At 40.4% G+C, this 18339-nt stretch overlaps 1 protein-coding gene across 3 annotated transcripts in view; it reads left to right on the top strand.

Annotated features, from left to right (window-relative positions):
- The window catches only part of STK32B (serine/threonine kinase 32B), a 440365-nt gene that overhangs the window by 83319 nt on the left and 338707 nt on the right, over positions 1 to 18339 (top strand). For all 3 annotated transcript variants that reach the window (XM_055245661.1, XM_055245659.1, XM_055245660.2), the window contains exon 2: positions 6480 to 6535. In XM_055245661.1, coding sequence (XP_055101636.1) covers positions 6480 to 6535 — 56 coding nt within the window. The remainder of the gene's footprint in view (positions 1 to 6479; positions 6536 to 18339) is intronic.

The raw sequence follows: 18339 nt of genomic DNA, 5'->3' as shown, positions 1-18339 counted from the left end.
AGTACTTAACACAGCATTACCTGCCTGGCACCTGGATTCAGCAATGAACAGGACTGTGGCTCTTTCTTAAGGGGTCATCTGGTTACCTGGATTATTTCTGTACTAAGGAGAGACAAACTCAAAAACAAATAATCGCCATCATTATATGCTGATTATATAATAGTCTTATTCCAAGAAAAATCTTAGCAGAGAGGTGTTACCTCATTGTACAGATGAAGAAACTGAGATTCTGAGATGTTAAGTGACTAGGTTGAAGGCCCATGGCTGGACCAGGGGATTGGGTGGCCACTCTTCAGTGGCTTCTGTTTGCTGAGTTGGCCTTTTGCTACCTCACTGTCTGTGGCCCTCACCCTGACTTGGAGATGCAGGCATCACTACCCCCATTTTAATAAATGGAAAATCTAGGCTTGGAAGTTAACTTATGTCCTCAGGTTCACACTGACTCAAATAGTGGGGCTGGGTTTAAACCTTTGTTTAAACCTTTGTCCAGGGAACACCAAACCCTCCTTTTCATCCATGGCCCGACTCTCTCCCCATTAACAGATGGGACCTCTCTCTGCTGCAGCCCAGTGACCCATAACTCAGATGCTTACAGAATCAGGCAGGAAACAGAGATGCATAAACTGGGCCAGGTGTGACAGTGGTGAATCAGAGAGAATATTGTGGAAAGGCATCGCAGGCCCAAGATTTTTTTGGCAAATCTTCCAATTTCTTGTGGTTTTAATGTGTTCCCCAAAGTTTATGTGTTGGAAACTAAATCTCTAATGAAACAGTGTTGAGAGGAGGGGCCTAATAAAAGGTGATTAGGCCATGAAATCTCTGTCCTTATGAAGGGACTGCTGTCATTATCATGGGAGTAGATTAGTTATCACAAGAGTGAGTTACAAAAGCAAGCTTAGCCCCTCTTGCTTCTTTGTTATCTTGCACTCTCCTGCCCTTCTTCTGTGGGATGATGCAGAAAGAAGGCCCTCATCAGATGCCAGCACCTTAATTTTGGACTTCTTAGCCTCTAGAACTGTGAAAAAATAATTAAAAATAAATAAATTACCCAGTTGGTGGCATTCTGTGATAGCAACACAAAACAGACTAAGGCATGTCAGAAACCAGAATTTGGGGATGACAATGTCTAATTTTTAAATACTGTAACTTATTCAAAACAATTTTAATCATTGGACTAGCCAGACTAAACACACGCATGACCCATCCATGTGCAATCTTGTACCCAGCACCAACTCTGCAAGGAATGAGCCGCAGGTTTCAGGTTTTTAGGAGGGCAGGAACGGGATGTTTGCTTTTCTTGCTTGATGCACACAGTGCTTAAATGCATGTGTTTGTACAGGATGTGGACTGTGGTTTACTTTCCATTAGAGATTGTTTGAAAGAGTTACTAGCTGTCTTGAAAGTTCACTCTTGGCTGTTTGAATAAACAGCTTCATGAATATTGCAGTGTTGGAAGTGTGTTATGAAATTCATTGGAAATAACTGGTCTAGTGGAAATGTGAAAAGAGCCCACTGGCATGTAAAGTAGGACAACAAGATTTACCCAGTGCGATCAGTCACCATCAATAACTAATTAGCACTAATACACTTCCAGATGTATCAGTAGTGGAATATTTTGTCATGATTTAATCAGACCATTGTTGTATCACAAGGGTGACATATGAGGAAAAGCCACTAGTATAGAATAATATTCATAGCAATACCTAATACTTGTAGCCATTAGTTCATGCTTGGTACTATTCCAAATGCTTAACCTTTATCAGTTAACACACCATGTACAACACTACGAGGTAGGTGTTGTATTTTACCCATCATATAGGTGTGGAGGCTGATGCACAGAGAGCCTGAGTGACTTCTCTAACATCACCCAGCCACTGAGTGTTGGAGTGAGAATCCAAATCCAGGCAGCCTGGCTCCTATGTTGTTGTCCCAAATAACTCTTGTTCTTTGGCCTCTTAGTAAAATCGCAGTGGGGCCGGACATTTAACAATAGAATAGTTAGCATTTACTAAGCCGCTGCTATGTGCCTGGCTTTGAGTATCAGAAAGGAATGTTTCCGGCTTCTAATAATAGCCAACCTGACCCACTGAACAAATAAAATTGTTTTGTTATTTTTCCTAATATATTAAGTCCCAAGATAAGTGGTTGCTGGCATGTGTTCAGAGGCTCACAAGAAGGAGTGGCTTCCCTGCATCTGTCTTGGTCCTTTGCTCATGTTTTTGGCTTTATAGTCACAAGATGGTTGTTGCAGCTCCAGATATCACGTCCACATTGAAGGCAGGAAGAAGCGGGAGAGTGGAAGGGCTACTCCAGCTCAGTGTGCCCCTTTCATCACGTACACAAAAAATGCTTTCCCAAAAATGTCTCCATCTCATTGATTAGATCTCATTGATTAGATCTGGATAACAAGGTCACTGCTGGCTGCACTGTGGCTGGAAAAGTGGGGAACACAATTGTCCAGATTAATTCGATTGGTAGTTCCCAAAGTGCAGTCCCAGAACCATCATGCCACCTAGAAACTTCTGAGAAATGCAAATTCTCTAATGCCTCCTTAGAAATTCAGGAGGTGAATTCAGGAGGTGGTACCCACTGATCTCTTAACAAGGTTCCAGGTGATTCTGAAAAAGCCACTGGATTTGATCAATTATGACTTTATTGGGGATGGGCAACTTATCATTCATTGCCTGGGGCTGGCCACAGTGATCCCTAAGGAGAGCTGGGGTTTTGTTACCAAGAAAGAAGGGAGAATTGAGCCTGGCTGAGCAAATAACGCCCCCAATGTGTTGTTCCATTGTCTTCATGATGCCTGGCAAGGCAGGTGCCACTGTCCTTGTGTTTTTGGCAAGGACACTGACACTCCTTGTCTTTGCCTTTGCAGCAGTGCGTTGCCCATTTCTACCCTAGTGGTACACTTTTAGCGGTGTCACCCTTTGCAACTCTCTCTAAGAGTCTGGTGGTGAGATACCACTTTTCAAGAATATACTTCACCTCCAGTCCAGTCACTCTGCCAGCCCAAGCAGTGCTTGTGGCTTCCTCAGATGGAATGGGTTCATGATCAGAAACCAAGGGTGCCAAACTGGTTTTCCCCAGACTGGGTAGTTTTCAAGGACGCAGAACTTCCCATGCTAAAACCAGGAAGATTCCAAGGAAACCAGGACAAGATGGTCACCCAAAGAAACCACTCTTCAACCCTCTCACAACCCCCGGCCAATTCTTCCTACTCTGAGCAAACAACCTCATGTGACAGTGCGATTCTAGGACCCATTATTGGCTTGGCATTTTCATTGACTGAAGCCATTTTAATCTGTTCATCAACCAAGTATTAACTTTTCACTTATTCAAAGTGTCTTCTTTTAGGCGCTATTATGTCAGTATCAGTGTAGTACACCCCAGAGAGATGCCAAATAAATAGGAACCACAGGCCGTGTGCTCAAAGTCATCTAGATCCAATCTAGTCCAATAAGCAGAAAGGCATTCATTAAGTGCCTTTTTGCCCCATACATTGTTAATTTCCCCAAAGGAGCCCACAATTTTGTAGGGGATATGGATGACATGGGTGAGTGGGAAAATTTACAGTGTTATAACACTAATTATTAAAGTAATAATGGCTTTTGGCAGTTGACCATTTGCTCAGTAATTAACACCTCCCTCCAGTTAGGAGACAAGACAGAGGAGGAGGCTGATAGAGAACCAAGTCTCACCTCTACAGCGATAAAGCTGCGGCCAAGGAACATAACTCAGGAAGGCAGTAATCATGCGCTCCCTAATGCTGAAGCCCAGAATTAGCTGGACTTTCCCACCTGGCCAATGCTAAATCTGGACCCCACAGACCTCTCCTCATGGCAGCTGGTCCTGAAAAGCTTCTGGCAAGAAGGAGCAGAAGAGAGGCCACTCCCTAAAGTCAGACTCCACAGAGAGGGCACAGTGAGCATCAGTATGCTGGTGTCATTCCTTTCCCGGTTCACCACTCGGATAACTTGTACCACCTTGGATGGGGCAAGAGGCCACGGATGTGTAAGGCAATATCCCAAATGGAAGAAACCAGAAAAGAGGGAGGGGAATTGCTCCTCACCCCCTAACACAGAGCTAGCACTTTTTGAAAGGTTGTAGTGTGCCAGGCATGATTCTGAGCTCTTTATGGAAGGTAGGCCCCATTTTCCCTATTTTACAAATGAGGTAACTGAGGCACACAGAGGCTAAATGATGCGGCTAAGGACTCACTGACTGAGTAGAGCTGTATTGTGGACCTGAGCAGACTGACTCCAGGAAATGTTCTCCCAAACCTGTTAGATGTCTACAGAAGGTTCAGAGTTACCTCTAAGGAAAAAAAATGGTTAGTTGGAGGTTGGGGAAAAGCTTCCCAAGAGAGCAAGCGCATGAGCTGCTTGTCAAAGGCCAATGAAAAGTTTTTCCCAAAATAAGGGGTGTTGGAGAAATGGTCTTGCAGGCAAGGAAAACAGCAGCATGAAGATATGGCAGCGTGCTGCAGCGTGGTGCCTTCAGGGAACCCATGATGTTCATTGCTGATTTGAGGACCTGACAGTGGTACCTGCCCCGTGGGGACCTCGGGAGCTCCTCGATAGGACATGTGCATTTCCTAGCATGCTGCTGGTTGCATAACAAGCTGCAGTCCAAGCTCATTGCTTTTTTTTCCTCTGACCTTTGGTGAATGAGTAAGGGTGAAAATATGAAATCTCTTTCTTGGCAAGTTATCCTGAAAGGAAATAAATCTAAATCAAAGAACCAAGCTTTTAGTAAGTTAACCATTAACTTCGTCTCTCTATTCTAAGCACGTTAGGCATTCGACCGCATGCTGGATTCTGACTTTGGCTTGGCAGGGACACAACTCAACATAATTATCCTCCATTGCATAAGTTTAATATACAAGGAACTAATTGTATTCATTTACTTCCTCACATCTTTGCTTCCATTATGTGGTGAACTAATCAATTCACTTCATTTTTTTTTGTAAATAACATGTCTTTTCTAGTTATTGGAAACTGGCTGTAATTCAGTCTAATTCAAAAATATTTACCGAACACTTATTATGTACCAGGAGTTGTGTTTGGCACTATGAATATGGAGATTAGTTCATTCAATCATTCCTTCTGTTAATGAATATTTATTGAACACTAACTGTGTACTAAACACTGTGCTGAGTGCTAAGGATACAACAGAAAAAAATAAACATGGCCCTTGAACTCAGGGAGCTTAGAGTCTAGTAGGGAAAAGTGAACTTAATGAAATATACAAAGGTAAAATTACACAAAGCGATGTATTTTGGGGAAAGTTCCACAGTGCCATGAGAGTTTATCATAGGGAGCCAGACCTAGTCTGGAGGGTGAGGGCAGCCTTCTGAGGATGCAGAGAGAACAAGGGTAGGGCAAGGAGGAGAGCACTCAAGGCCTGGGAATGGCTGCTCTCACGTGTCTGGCATTCAGTAGGTGATGGGAGTGAGCAGGGAAGGGAGGCAGGAGAAGCAGCTGGAGCCCTGCGGCCCTGGGGAAGGATTTCCTTTTTCCACTGAGAGCAATGGAGGGGACATCGGAGGGGAGGAAGCAGAGGACAAGCAAGATCACTCGGCTCCTCACACATTTCCCTGAGTGGAAGAGTCAGGTGAGGATGTTGGGAGGCCACCATAGTGGTCCAGGAGACAGAAGATGGTGGATTAGACCAGAGCAGTGGCCATAGGGGTGGACAGGTGTGAGAGACTGTGCAGAGACAACATGGAGCTACCTGCTGAAAGATCGGATATGGGGTAAGGGGAGAAAGGAGTCAAGGATGAGTCCCAGGTTTTGCACATATAGGGCCAGTGAACATTGAGACCACTTATCCTGCATTCTGCTTTGGATCTGTTGAGTTCACGGTGGCTTTGGAACCTCCATGAGGACGTGTGGGCAGGCATTGACACATACAGCCAAGGCTAGAGACACCTTGGAGAGCCACTGCCAATTAGGTGGTCATTGCAGCCTTTGGAGCCCATGACAAGAGAATGGTTGTAGGACAAAAGGCTTGACAGACTCTAGTGTTTAATGCCTGGGAGGACAAGGCTGAGTGTGCAGAAGGAAGTGAAGTGTGAAGGGGAGAATTGAGAGAGTGAACAAGTCAAAGGAGGGGAGGATGTCCATGGGATTTACTGGCAAGGCCGTACATTGTTGACCTGTCTTGGTATAGGGAAGCATGTAGAAGCCAGGCAGAAGTGGGGTGGAGAGTGAAGCAGCAAGACTGCAGAGCCCCATCAAGAAGTGTGGTGTGAAGGGAAGGCTTCAGATGGACAATCTGTGTGCTGGGGAAAAAATGGAATGTGCTGCAAATTCCCTTGTGGATCCCTTCAGGGGTTGACAGCTGCTCTGGCAAGTATAGCACACCTGAGCCAAGAGCCTTTGGAATAGGTGGGTAGGTACATAGGTAAGGATATTCAAGGGGCAATACCAGGTTTAGCAAATCTGACTCGTTTCCTTTTTTGTTTTCTTTTGCAGTCAACTTTGACCATTTTCAGATTCTGCGGGCCATTGGTAAAGGGAGTTTTGGAAAGGTAAGAATATAAATGTCTGGACCACTGGGCTTAAGTATGTGTGTATATTTGTGTGTCTGTGTGTTGGTTGCTGGGCACTGGGAATGTTCTGTTTGACAGTAAGATTTCGACTTGACAAACTTGAAATGTGAAAGGAAGTCTGAATAGTTTCCTTTGGATCTGGTGTAATTTTATTCTGAAAATTAAATTACCACAACAGCCCTGGTTTAGGTGAATTACAATGGTAATTATTTCAAGATTGCCAATGCTATTTGTTCCTTGAGAATCTAAGTGAGGAAAGTCGAATGAAACCCATAAACGTCACAAAGGCAGCTCTTTCCAGCAACATAGACATTTGTTGTTTTGGAAAGTTCACATTTGTGATCTTTGACTATTTTTTTTGAAAGGGTATGGAAGGCTAGGAGAAGACGGCAGGAGTTTTTAGAAAACAAAAATACTCCCCCAGTCAAGCCCCAGTCTGTTCTCACATACTCAGAAATTTTTTTTGGCAATAATTGCTTTGAGTACCTATTCAATGCCAGATATTCTGTTATGTTTTTTCATAGCTATTGTTATTTCCATTTTACAGATGGAAAAGCTTAGATGTAAAACGTAGTCTCTGTAACTCAGAAAGATGGAGCAGGTTACCCTTGGCCACATAGGCAGGAAGTGTCAAAACTGGGATTTGAAGTGAAGGCTGACCAGGGACCTGCGATTTTCAGCAACCCACACTCTTGATTAGACTATTTAAAACTCATAGAGCTAAACTGAGGCATGTGACCTAAGAAGTTGGATAGACCCAGACAACCTCCCTCCCTCCTTCCCTACTTTTATTAATCCAATCCATGCATACTAATTGAATGCAAACCCTGTACCAGGCACTATTTTAGACTCTCTTGATCAGTAGTAACCAAAACAGACCCAAGTGTCTTTTCTCATCGGGCTTACATTTAAAAAATGAAAGAGATGAGAAGCAGATAATTGTATAGCTTTATGGTACATTAGATAATGATAAGTACATTAAAATGCAGTAAGGTAAGGGGAATATGGAGTTATGGGAGAGTAGCAGGGAGAAGCTGCTGTTTTGTAGAGCTGAGCTATCAATAGGGTAGCCACTAACCACATGTGGATATTTAAATGTGAATTAATTAACATTAAGTAAAATAGTAACAATTCAGTTCCACAGCACACTAGCTGCATTTTAAGTGCTCAGTAGCCACGTGTGGCCAGTGGCTACTGTACTGGAAGCTCAGGTTATGACACATTTCCGTATCATAGATGGTTCTGCAGGACAGTGCTCTCATACAGGGTGTCAGGGACATCCTTGATATTAAGATGACATGTTAGCAGAGACTTGAAGGAAGCAAAGGAGGAAGGCAGTCAAGTTCCAGGCAGAGGGAACTTCAAGTGCAAATTCTGTGGAAGGGAGTGTGCTCTGTGTCTTTGATGGGTTTCCAGGCAGTGGGAGTGGTACAAGGTAAGGTCAGTGAAGTCGACAAGGCCCAGGTCTTAGAGGACTTCATCCATGTGGTAAAGGCTTTGGCCATTTCACAGAGTGGGAAGAGAAGGCTTGGGGGGTTCTGGGGGAGTATTTGCATGATCTGTTTGTAGAAGTTCATAGAAGTTCACTTTGGCTGCCATGTGGAGAATAGCCTGGGAGGGGCCACAGCAGCAGCAGGGAGCCCTGTGGGGAGAGGAGGTGGTGGCCTGGGGCACATGGCGGTGCTGGGGGTGGTTAGAAAGAGTCAGATTTTGGATATATTTTGAAAATGTCACCAAATCAAGTGGTCCATAGGTAGGGGGTCTCTGCAGTAGCTCAGAGGCTGTCTGATGTCATCACAGGTCTGGACACTTTTCATCCACCCCCTCCACCTTCCTCAGTGGGATGAGATTTTCTCCTCAGGTTTCCTATCTAATGGTTTAGAGGTTGCTGAGTTCTGTGTATCACATCTTCACACAACTGCTCCTCGCTTCTGTGACTTTGTTAAAAAAGGACTTCCCTCCTGGAACCTCCCCAATCAACCCCTGTTTGATTGGCTATAATTGGTCACATGACCACCGCTTGCTACTGAGGGAAGCACCTTCCATTTTCAGCCTGTAGCTGGGGGAGAGCTCTTCCTTCCAGTAGAGAAGGGCAGGAGGATAGTTTGGATGGGCACAGAAAAGTGCCCTTGGGAATGTCCAATATACTAATTATCCTTGTGCTTGCTGCTTGGGGAGCAAAGTTGAGTAAGACATGGTCCCGACTGACCAGAAACTCATTGTCTTATGGGGTAGATAGTTGTATGGACCAATATGTTCGATGGTCAACTCTATTCCTGGGAAAAATCTCTTCTTCCCTGGGGAGTATTTTCTGATGATTTCTGCTTCTCTTTTGCTTATGTGGACCTTCTTACAGAAGCCTTTCTAAACATGACACGTTTGGGATTAATTCACTAACCAGAAAGATATTGAGTTGTGCCGAGTTCTGCAACTTTAATTTGTCTTTTCTACACAATCCAGACTTCACTGGAGGCACATGGAGGCACCATAGAGCTTCCTGCCTTTTCAGAATCTCATTCTTGAGTTACGCTACATGCACATTTAACAGTTTTGGGCATTTATGTTGTCAAGTGAATTGGGTCACCGGATAATTTAACAGACATTCACTGGGCCACTGAAGGGGCAATGTGCTGCATTAGACACTGTTTTCCTGACAAGACTTGGAACTTGCTGAGGGCAGAAATCTTTTTTAAAAATCAGACATAAAAAACAGTAAATTAGGACACAGTATGTGATGGTTAATTTTATGTATCAACTTGGCTAGGCCATGGTGCCCAGATGTTTGGTCAAACCTCGATCTAGATGTCACTGCGAAGGTATTTTTTTGGATGAGATTAACGTTTAAATCAGCAGACTTTGAGTAAAGAAGTTGATTCTCCACAATGTGGATGGGCCTCATCCAACCATTTGAAGGCTTTAGGAGAAAAAGGCTGACTTCCTCTGATGAAGGAGGAATTCTGCCTCCTGTTGGCCTTCAGACTGGAGTTGCAGTATCAACTCTTTTCTGGATTTCCAGCCTGCCAGCATGCCCTGTAAAAGTCAGAAGTCAGATTTGCAAGCCCCTACAGTTGTGTGAACCAGTTCTTTAAAATAAATCTTTCTCTCTGTCTGTCTGTCTGTCCATCCATATTCTGTTGGTTCTGTATTCTGGAGAACCCTGACTGATACATGGCACAATAGTGGGACAACAAGAGCATGTGCAGGCTCCAGCCCAGGTAGGGAGAAGGAGGGTTCTAGAAAGAGCCAAAGAGAAAAGAGTTCACATGTACAGCAAACTGTTTCACATGAGTTTATTCTTGTCTCCTTGGTGCTTTTGACTCTCTGCAAATGATTATTCAGAAATCATGTTGTATATCTGACAGGTGCCACTTTGGATCCTGGTGAGCCTCCCATGCCTGCTTTTATTCTGGAGCCCACGCATCACACCAGCCCCTCACTTCCTCCTTCTCACACTTCCTCGTGGGTCAGGAAGGGAGGATGTTCAGTTCTCCAGGCTTGGATTGTATGGGTGAAGAGTTGAAGTTTCTCTTGTATGGTGAGAGGAGCCACATGGTCGTGCAGTCTGATAAACAGATCTCAGGACCAGTTCACAGACACACGCCTCAGCCCTTCCTCCCACCTCCACTGTCTTTCCACAGCCCTTGCTCCCAGCCTGCTGTCCTCTCTGCTTGGCACTCACACTATCCCTTAGAATTCCCTGCCTCCAAACTGGCCAGCATGAGGACCTGGACTCTAGGTCTCCTATTTCCTTTCTTACCTGCATTTCCTAAGTGGAAAGAAGTGCCAGGCAAAGTCAGGGCCAAGCTCCCAGAATCCCCAGAGCTCCAGGGGCCTGGGGCTGCCCGGTGGTCCCTGCTGCCCTCCTGAAGGTGGACCCAGGTGCTCCCACTGCCTTCTGGAATTGTCTTTTTCTCCAGAAGGTGGATCTTAGCAAAGCTTCCCCTTACTTCTGTCCCTGACCTTCCATCATTCATGCTGGCTTCTTCCTCCATTAGCACCCTTCTAAAAAAGTGTCTCGAATGAATAACTTGCATTTTGAATGCCCCTCCAGCCTCCACCAGCCGGGATGTTGTGATGTCAATGACATTTTCCCGCTTGAAGCAAGTTCACCATCTGTACCTCACCCTACTCCCCTGACCTGGCTGGAATTGGGCCTCTACTTTAGAGTGGTTTCCAGAGGAGTGATCGGCTAGTCAGTGTTTATAAGGAGTAGCTCATTCTTACATAATACCTTGGGCAGACACAAATTTCCCTTGGGATAGTTACCACCACTGGGAATTCAGCTCAGCAAGTGTTTGTGAGAGTGCAAGGCAGTGTGGCGCAGTACAGAGAGCAAGCAGCTTGAAAACTAGACAAGTATTCAAATGCTGTTCATGCATGCACTTTGAGCCTCTGTGTCTTCACCCGTAAAATAGGCATATTGGTGTCTTCTGCATAGGGCTGTTGTGAGAGGTTAATGAGATGGTATAGTAGAGTGCCTAGCACAGAATCCAACCTGATATTCAATAAATGTTAATTCTCTTGTTGCTTAAGGCTCTTTTCCCCCTATGCAGCAGGGAGTGAGAAAGGGAGACTTTAACTGAATGTGCTTTTTGGCAGTTTGTGGCGTGAAGAGTTCTTGCTTGGAGGGGCACCTGTCTGGACACAAATATTGTACTAGGACAGGCAGGGCTGTTGTGTATACTTAAGTTCCCAGAATATCTCACCATGTGACATCTGTCACTGCTGATAAATGGTGGGATAAGGCCTGGCAAGACTCATGATCTTGCATGACACTCATTCTTCTTGGAAACTGTACAGCTCTGGGCTTAGCACTGACATTGACTTTGTATTTTCTCTAAGTCTGTGTCTTGTCTGGTTATTGGAAGTTTGTGTGGAGTTTATATAAAATCAGGCAGCTTAGGTTCATTTGTTAATTCACTCATTCACTCATTCATCCATCCATCCATCCATCCATCCATCCATCCATCCATCCATCCACCCAACATTTGGAGGACTGATTTGCTCTGGGCCCTATTCTAGGTACTGAGGTTACAAAAATAAACCAGATATGGTGCCTGCCTTTAAGGATCTCTCAGATACACGCAGGAGGCAGAGTAATATACAGTTAACTATAGTCCACTCTGAAAAGCATGGTAGGGGAGGAACACTCATAGTTTTATGGGTGTACAGGGTTGGAGTGGAGGATGCCTAATTCAAACTTCAAAAGCTGTGATGCCCTTGCTTTCAAGAGCTGGGTTGACTGCATACCCAGATGATTTTTTCCCATTATTTTAGTATGAAAATATGCAAACACACAGTGAAGGTGAAAGAATTTTACCTTAAGCACCTATGTCTTCCACCTACATTCCCAATTAACATTCTACCAAACTTATTTTGTGAAACACCTATCCTTCTACCCACACATCAGTCCATCTTATTTTTTGATGCATTTTATAGCAAATTGCAAATATTTGTACATTTCCCCTTAAATATTTCAGCATAGAATTTGCCTATAGTTTTTCTTTTGATGTAAAATGTACATGCAACAGAATGCACACGTCTTAAACTTACATTTGTTGACTTTTGAGAAATAAATGCATCTGAGTAACCTAAACCCATACCAAAATATAGAGTATCACCATCCAAAAGTCCCCTCTTGACCGTTTACAGTCAAAACCTATCCCAAACTCAACTACTCCATCCTTTATAGATTAGAGTTGCCTATTCTAAAATTTAGTATAAAATGGGATCATACAATATATAGTCTTTTGTTTAAAGCTTCATAATGTTTTACATGTTGTATAAATTTTTCAGCATAATGTTTTTGAGATTCATTTGTATTGATTTTTTTGCTATTGTTTAAAAAATGGGGCCGGGCGCGGTGGCTCACGTTGTAATCCCAGCACTTTGGGAGGCCGAGGCGGGTGGATCACGAGGTCAGGAGATCGAGACCACGGTGAAATCCCGTCTCTACTAAAAATACAAAAAATTAGCCGGGCGTGGTGGCGGGCGCCTGTAGTCCCAGCTACTCGGAGAGGCGGAGGCAGGAGAATGGCGTGATCCTGGGAGGCGGAGCTTGCAGTGAGCCGAGATAGCGCCACTGCACTCCAGCCTGGGTGACAGAGCGAGACTCTGTCTCAAAAAAAAAAAAAAAAAAAAAAAAAAAAAAAAAAAAAAATGGGTTGTTTGTCTTACTTAATTGTGGGATACATATCTGGATACCAGTCTTTTGTCAGATATGAGACTGTTTTCAACCAGACTGGTTTACCTGTTAATTTTATTAGTGGTGTGTTTTCATACATGAAAGTTTTCCATTTTGATAAGATCCAATTTGTTGAGTGTTTTTGCTTTTAGGGTCATTGTTTTATGCCATTTGTATAAGAAAACCTGGGTCACCAAAACATACTCAATTCACAAAGATATTTTTCTATGTTTACTTTCTAAAAGTTTTATAGTTTTAGCTTATAAATTTAGTTATGTAATTCATTTTGATTTGATTTTTTGTGTGGTGTGAGGTAGGGTCAAGTTTTTTTTGTTTTTTGTGTTTTTTTCCTGGTATGGACGTCAGTTTCTTGAAAATGATTTCTTTTGTTTATTGGATTGTGTACTAGGATTCTCTAGAGGGACAGAACTAATAGGATATATGTATATATGAAGGGGAGTTTATTAAGGAGAATTGCCTCACATGATCACAAGGTGAAGCCCCACCATAGGCTGTCTGAAAGTCAAGGAGCAAAGAAGACAGTAGTGGCTCAGTTCGAGTCTGAAAACCTAAAAACTAGGGAAACCGACAATGCAGCCTTCAGTCTGTGACCAAAAGCCTGAGAGCCCCTGGCAAACCACTGGCATAAGTCCAAGAATCCAAAAGCCAAAGAATTTGAAGTCTGATGTTGTAGGGCAGAAAGCATATCCAGCACAGGAGGAAGATGAAGGCTGGAAGACTCAGCAAGTCAGTTTCTTGCACCTTCTTCTGCCTGCTTTTTCTAGCTGGACTGGCAGCCAATTGGATGGTGCCCACCCTTGTTGCAGGTGGGTCTTCCTGAGGATGGGTCTTCTCTCCCAGTCCACTTACTCAAATGTCAGTCTCTTATGGCAACACCCTCACAGACATACCCAGATACATCCGGAACCAATACTTTGCATCCTTCAATCCAATCAAGTTGACATTTAATATTAACCATCACAGATTGCTTTGGGGTTCATATGAAAAATTAGATGATTTGTATGTCTTCTTCTGTACTCTTGGTTTTGTTCATTTGACCTACTTGTTGATCCTTATGCAAGTACTAGTCTGTCTTAATTACTGCACGTTTCTGGTGTGTCTTAAAATCAGGTAGTATAAGTCCTCCACATTTATTCTTTTTCAAGATTGTTTTGGATATTCTAGATCATTGATTTTCATAAAAATTTTGGAGTTGCTTGTCAATTCTACAAAAAAATGGAATTACAATTGGTACATTAAATCTGTATATCAATTTGGAAATCATTATATCTTAAGAGTAGGGAGTCTTCTAATCCATGGACATGGTATATCTCTTTATTTCTGTTTATCTCTATTTTTATTGGGTAGTTAAAATTCTATTTTAGTGATGTTTTGTCATTTTTAGGGTAGAGGCTTTGCCCTTATTTGCACTAATATTTTTCCCAAATAGTTCATGAAGTTTTTTTTTCCGGGGGCAGCGGGGGACAGGGGGAAGACACTGTTGTAATGAAATTGTTTTTAATTTAGTTTTTAATTGTTTACTACTAGATATAAAAATACAATAAAATTTTTGTATCTTAATCTCACACCCTGAGACCTTGCTAATTAAATAATTAGTTGTGATAGTTGTTTTATAGTATTCTGGAGATTTTCTATGTCAACAATCATTCCATTTGCTAAGAAAAGTAGTTTTACCTATTTTCCTCTTTATGCTTTTTAAATCTTTATTGCAGGAGATAAAACCAGTACAATATTGAGGAGAAGTGGTGGGAGCAAGCACCATTGTTTTGTTCTTAATTTTAGGGGAAAAAGTGTTCAGTCTTTCATCATTAAGAACATGTTTATCTGTAAGTTTTTCAGAGATGCTCTTTATCAAATTGAGCAGCTCCTTTTTAGTTGTAGTTTTCTGAAAGTGTTTATCATGTCTTGTTGTTGAATTCTATCAACTACTTTTTCTGCATCAATTGAAATGATCATATTTTTTCTCCATATTTTGTTACTATGCTAAATTACATTGATTAATTTCCAAATTTTAAACCAACTATGTATTACTGAGGTAAATCCCACTTGAATATGATACCTTATTCTTTTTATGTATTATTGAATTTGATTTGCTAATATCTTATTAGAGAATTTTACATTTACATCCATAAGGAATATTAGTCTGCTTTTTTGTAATATCTTCATCAAATTTGTTTTCAGGGTTATAGTAGTCTCAAAAATGAGTTGAGTCATTTTCCTTCTCTGTTTTCTGAGAGCACTTGTGTAAGGCTGGTGTTACTTCTTTAAATGTTTGATAGGATTTACAAATGAAATTATCTGGGTATAGAGTTTTCTTTCTAGTAAGGCTTTTGACTACAAAATTACCTTCTTTAGTAGATATAAGGCACTCAGATTTTGTGGTTTTTTGGAATATAACTTTTGGTAAGTTGTATTTTTCAAGAAATTAATTTTCTCTGTGTTGGCAAATTTTTTGGCACAAAGTAATTCATGATGTTATCATAGGATCTTTTTAATTTTTGTAGTGTCTGTGGTTGTAACTCCTCTTTCATTTCTGATATTAGCAGTTTGCCTTTTTTCTTATTTTCTTGATCAGTTTATAATCTTAGCTCTTCAAGATAGAACCTTAGGTAATTGATTTTAGACATTTTGTTCTAATATAAGCATTTTAAGCTATAAATTTTCCTCTAAGGACTACTTTAGTTACACCCCCAAAATTTGATATATTGTATTTTGATTATCATTTAGTTAATAATATTTTTGAATTCCCCTTGTGATTGCTTCTTTGACCCATGAATTATTTAGTTATGTGTTGTTTAACTTCCAAATATTTGGTCTTTGAAGCTTTTTATTGTTATTGGTTCTCATTTTTTTCATTGTGGTCTAAGAACATACTCTGCAATTTCAATTCATTTATATTGATACCCATTTTTTGCCCAGCTTATGATCTACCTTAGTAAACACACTATACCCACTTGAAAAGAATGTGTATTTAAAAGTTATTAGGTGTAAGATTAAGTAAATATTAGTCCAGTCAAAGTAGTTAATATTATTCAGAGTTTCCATGTCATTGCTGAATTTTAAAATCTAGTTTTATTTCTGGACAGTTGTGTAAAATATCCAACTATGATTGTGGAATTATTTCTTCTTCCTTTAAGTCTATCAATGTTTGCCTCTTATATTTTGAGATTTGTTGTTAGATGCATACATATTTATGATTATTTCCTTATGATGAATTGTCCCTATTATCATAAAATACCCTTCTCTTTTTCTTCTAGTACTCTTTATTTTGAAACTTATTTTCTTTGAGATCAGCGTACCCATTCCAATCTACTTATGCTTATTGAATTCAGACATTTTTCTTTATTTTTTTAAAATGCTGTGTAAAGTTAGTGTTACTTTTTAAAATGTTTGATAGGATTTACAAATGAATTTATATAGCCGTTTTGACCTACTTATGCTTACTGTTTCCATGACATATATTTTTCTATGCATTTATTTTCATTCTTTGTTTTTATATTTAACATTAATTTCTTGAGGACAGCATATAGTTAGGTCTTGCTTTAAAAAAATCCATTCTGACAATTCTGCCTTTTAGTTGTATTGTTTAGTTCATGCACAGTTCATGTAATAATTGATATGGTTTGATTTAGGTCTATTGTTGTTTTATTTGTTTTCTTCTTATCTCTTCTTTTTTTCTTGTCTCTGTTTCTTCTTTCATGTATTGTTGTAGATTAGTTGAATATTCAAAACTACCTTTTAATTTATCTATTGACTTTGTAAGTATATATTCCAGTATTATGTTTTAAAATTGTTGCTCTAAAGGATTATACTATACATTCTTAATTTATTTCACAGTCTGCTGAGGTTTAATATTTTACACTTTACATAAGATATGAAAACCTTACAACTGTAGAGGCCCATCTACCACCCTATCTGTCCTTATAGTATAGGTGTCAAATGTATTGCAGCTTCTTAAATTATAAATCTCTAATACAATGTTATAGTTTTTGCTTTAAAATATATATGTATAATTAAATAGAAATAACTAGAATACATTGTTATTAGGTGTAAGATTTTGCTTTTAAAAATTAGGAGGAAAATAGTTTTTGATGTTTATTCATATTTTTAAGGAAAATCTAAGTTTCTCTCTGGTATCATTTCCATTCAGCCTGATGAATTTACTTTAGTATTTTATGTGGGGCATGTCTCCTCTTAATTTATTCTCTTATTTTATTTTATCTGAAATGTATTTATTTCACCTTCTTTCTTGAAGAATATTTCTACTGGATACAGATTTTTAGGTTGACAGGTGTTTTGCCTTCCATTACTTTAAAGATTTTGTCTCATTGTCATCTAACTTTCACAATTTCTAATGAGAGGTCTTTAAACTTTGAATCGTTATTGTCCGGTATGTATTGTGTCACTTTTGTCTCCCTCCTTTCAAAAAGTCCCTTAAAATTTGACTTCTAGAAGTTTACCTGTGATATGCATGGGTGGAAACTCTTGACTTAAAAAAGTAGTTTTTCTTGCTTCGTTTAGATTTCCTATCTTTTCCTTTATTTCAGTCATATTACCCTTTATGTTATGTAGCATAGTCATAGCAACTGCTTTATTGTCCTTATGCTAATTACAACATCTGGGTCATCTTAAGATTCACCTCCACTGATTATTTGTTCTGTTGAGAATGGGTCATATTTTCCTGGTTCTATATATTAAGTAGTTTTGTCTTACATCCTGGACATTGTGGGTGTTATTTTTTAGAAACTTTGAATTCTATTGTGTTTTTTGAAAACATATTTTTAACAAGCAGTTAACTTGGTTGGACTTATATTGCATACTCTGCCTCTTAGGCAGGCACATAAATCTCAGTCCATTTTTTTTTTTTCTTAACTGGACTGCTTTCACCTTGTTCTATATCTGTGATCTTTAGGAGTCAGCAATAGATTTGGTCAGAGGTTATTTACCACATTCGAGGTTCCTCTTGGATTTCTCCTCTTGGATATTCTTGGATTTCTCAGAAAGAGTTGCAGCCCAGTGAAGTTAGGAGGTTTGCCCATAATCTCATGAACAGTGGCTGAACTTAAACAACAAAACAAAAATATTTTAGAGTAGTGTCTCATCTTAACGTTGAGGTTTTATGGCTTCAGGAAAATTGAGACATTCTTTTCAATCCACGACACAGTTAGCATCACAAAGAGGCATACCACTTCCCCCCATGTCATTGAGAGTTTTGTTCCTGAACCTTTTGTACTCCTTCATGACATACTACCAAATCTGTTAGCATGTGGCCGCAAGATTTTCAAATTGACTGTAGCCTGTCATCATCCCTTGAAAATTTAATGGATCTTTTGAGAAATGTAAGCTTTCTAGAAGGTCTATTTCTAAGTTGCTTTTGGGTTATAGCAATTTCTTGATGACACGCAAATTCATACAGAATGTACACAAATGTCCAGTATTCAGCATGAGGTTAGCCTGCTTTAAGGGAATAAAGCATAGCTTTGTTCCGGTCAAAATGCTAAATAATCACTGCCTTTCATAATAAATGCAGGTGAAGTCTACATGACTATTAAAGTTAAGGTGGAGGGGGGCTGGCATA

Source organism: Symphalangus syndactylus, chromosome 16 (assembly GCF_028878055.3).
Source record: "Symphalangus syndactylus isolate Jambi chromosome 16, NHGRI_mSymSyn1-v2.1_pri, whole genome shotgun sequence".
In the NCBI taxonomy this organism is placed as follows: Eukaryota; Metazoa; Chordata; class Mammalia; order Primates; family Hylobatidae; genus Symphalangus; species Symphalangus syndactylus.
Note: the sequence above shows the minus strand (reverse complement) of the source record. Positions and strands in the feature narration are given on the sequence as shown.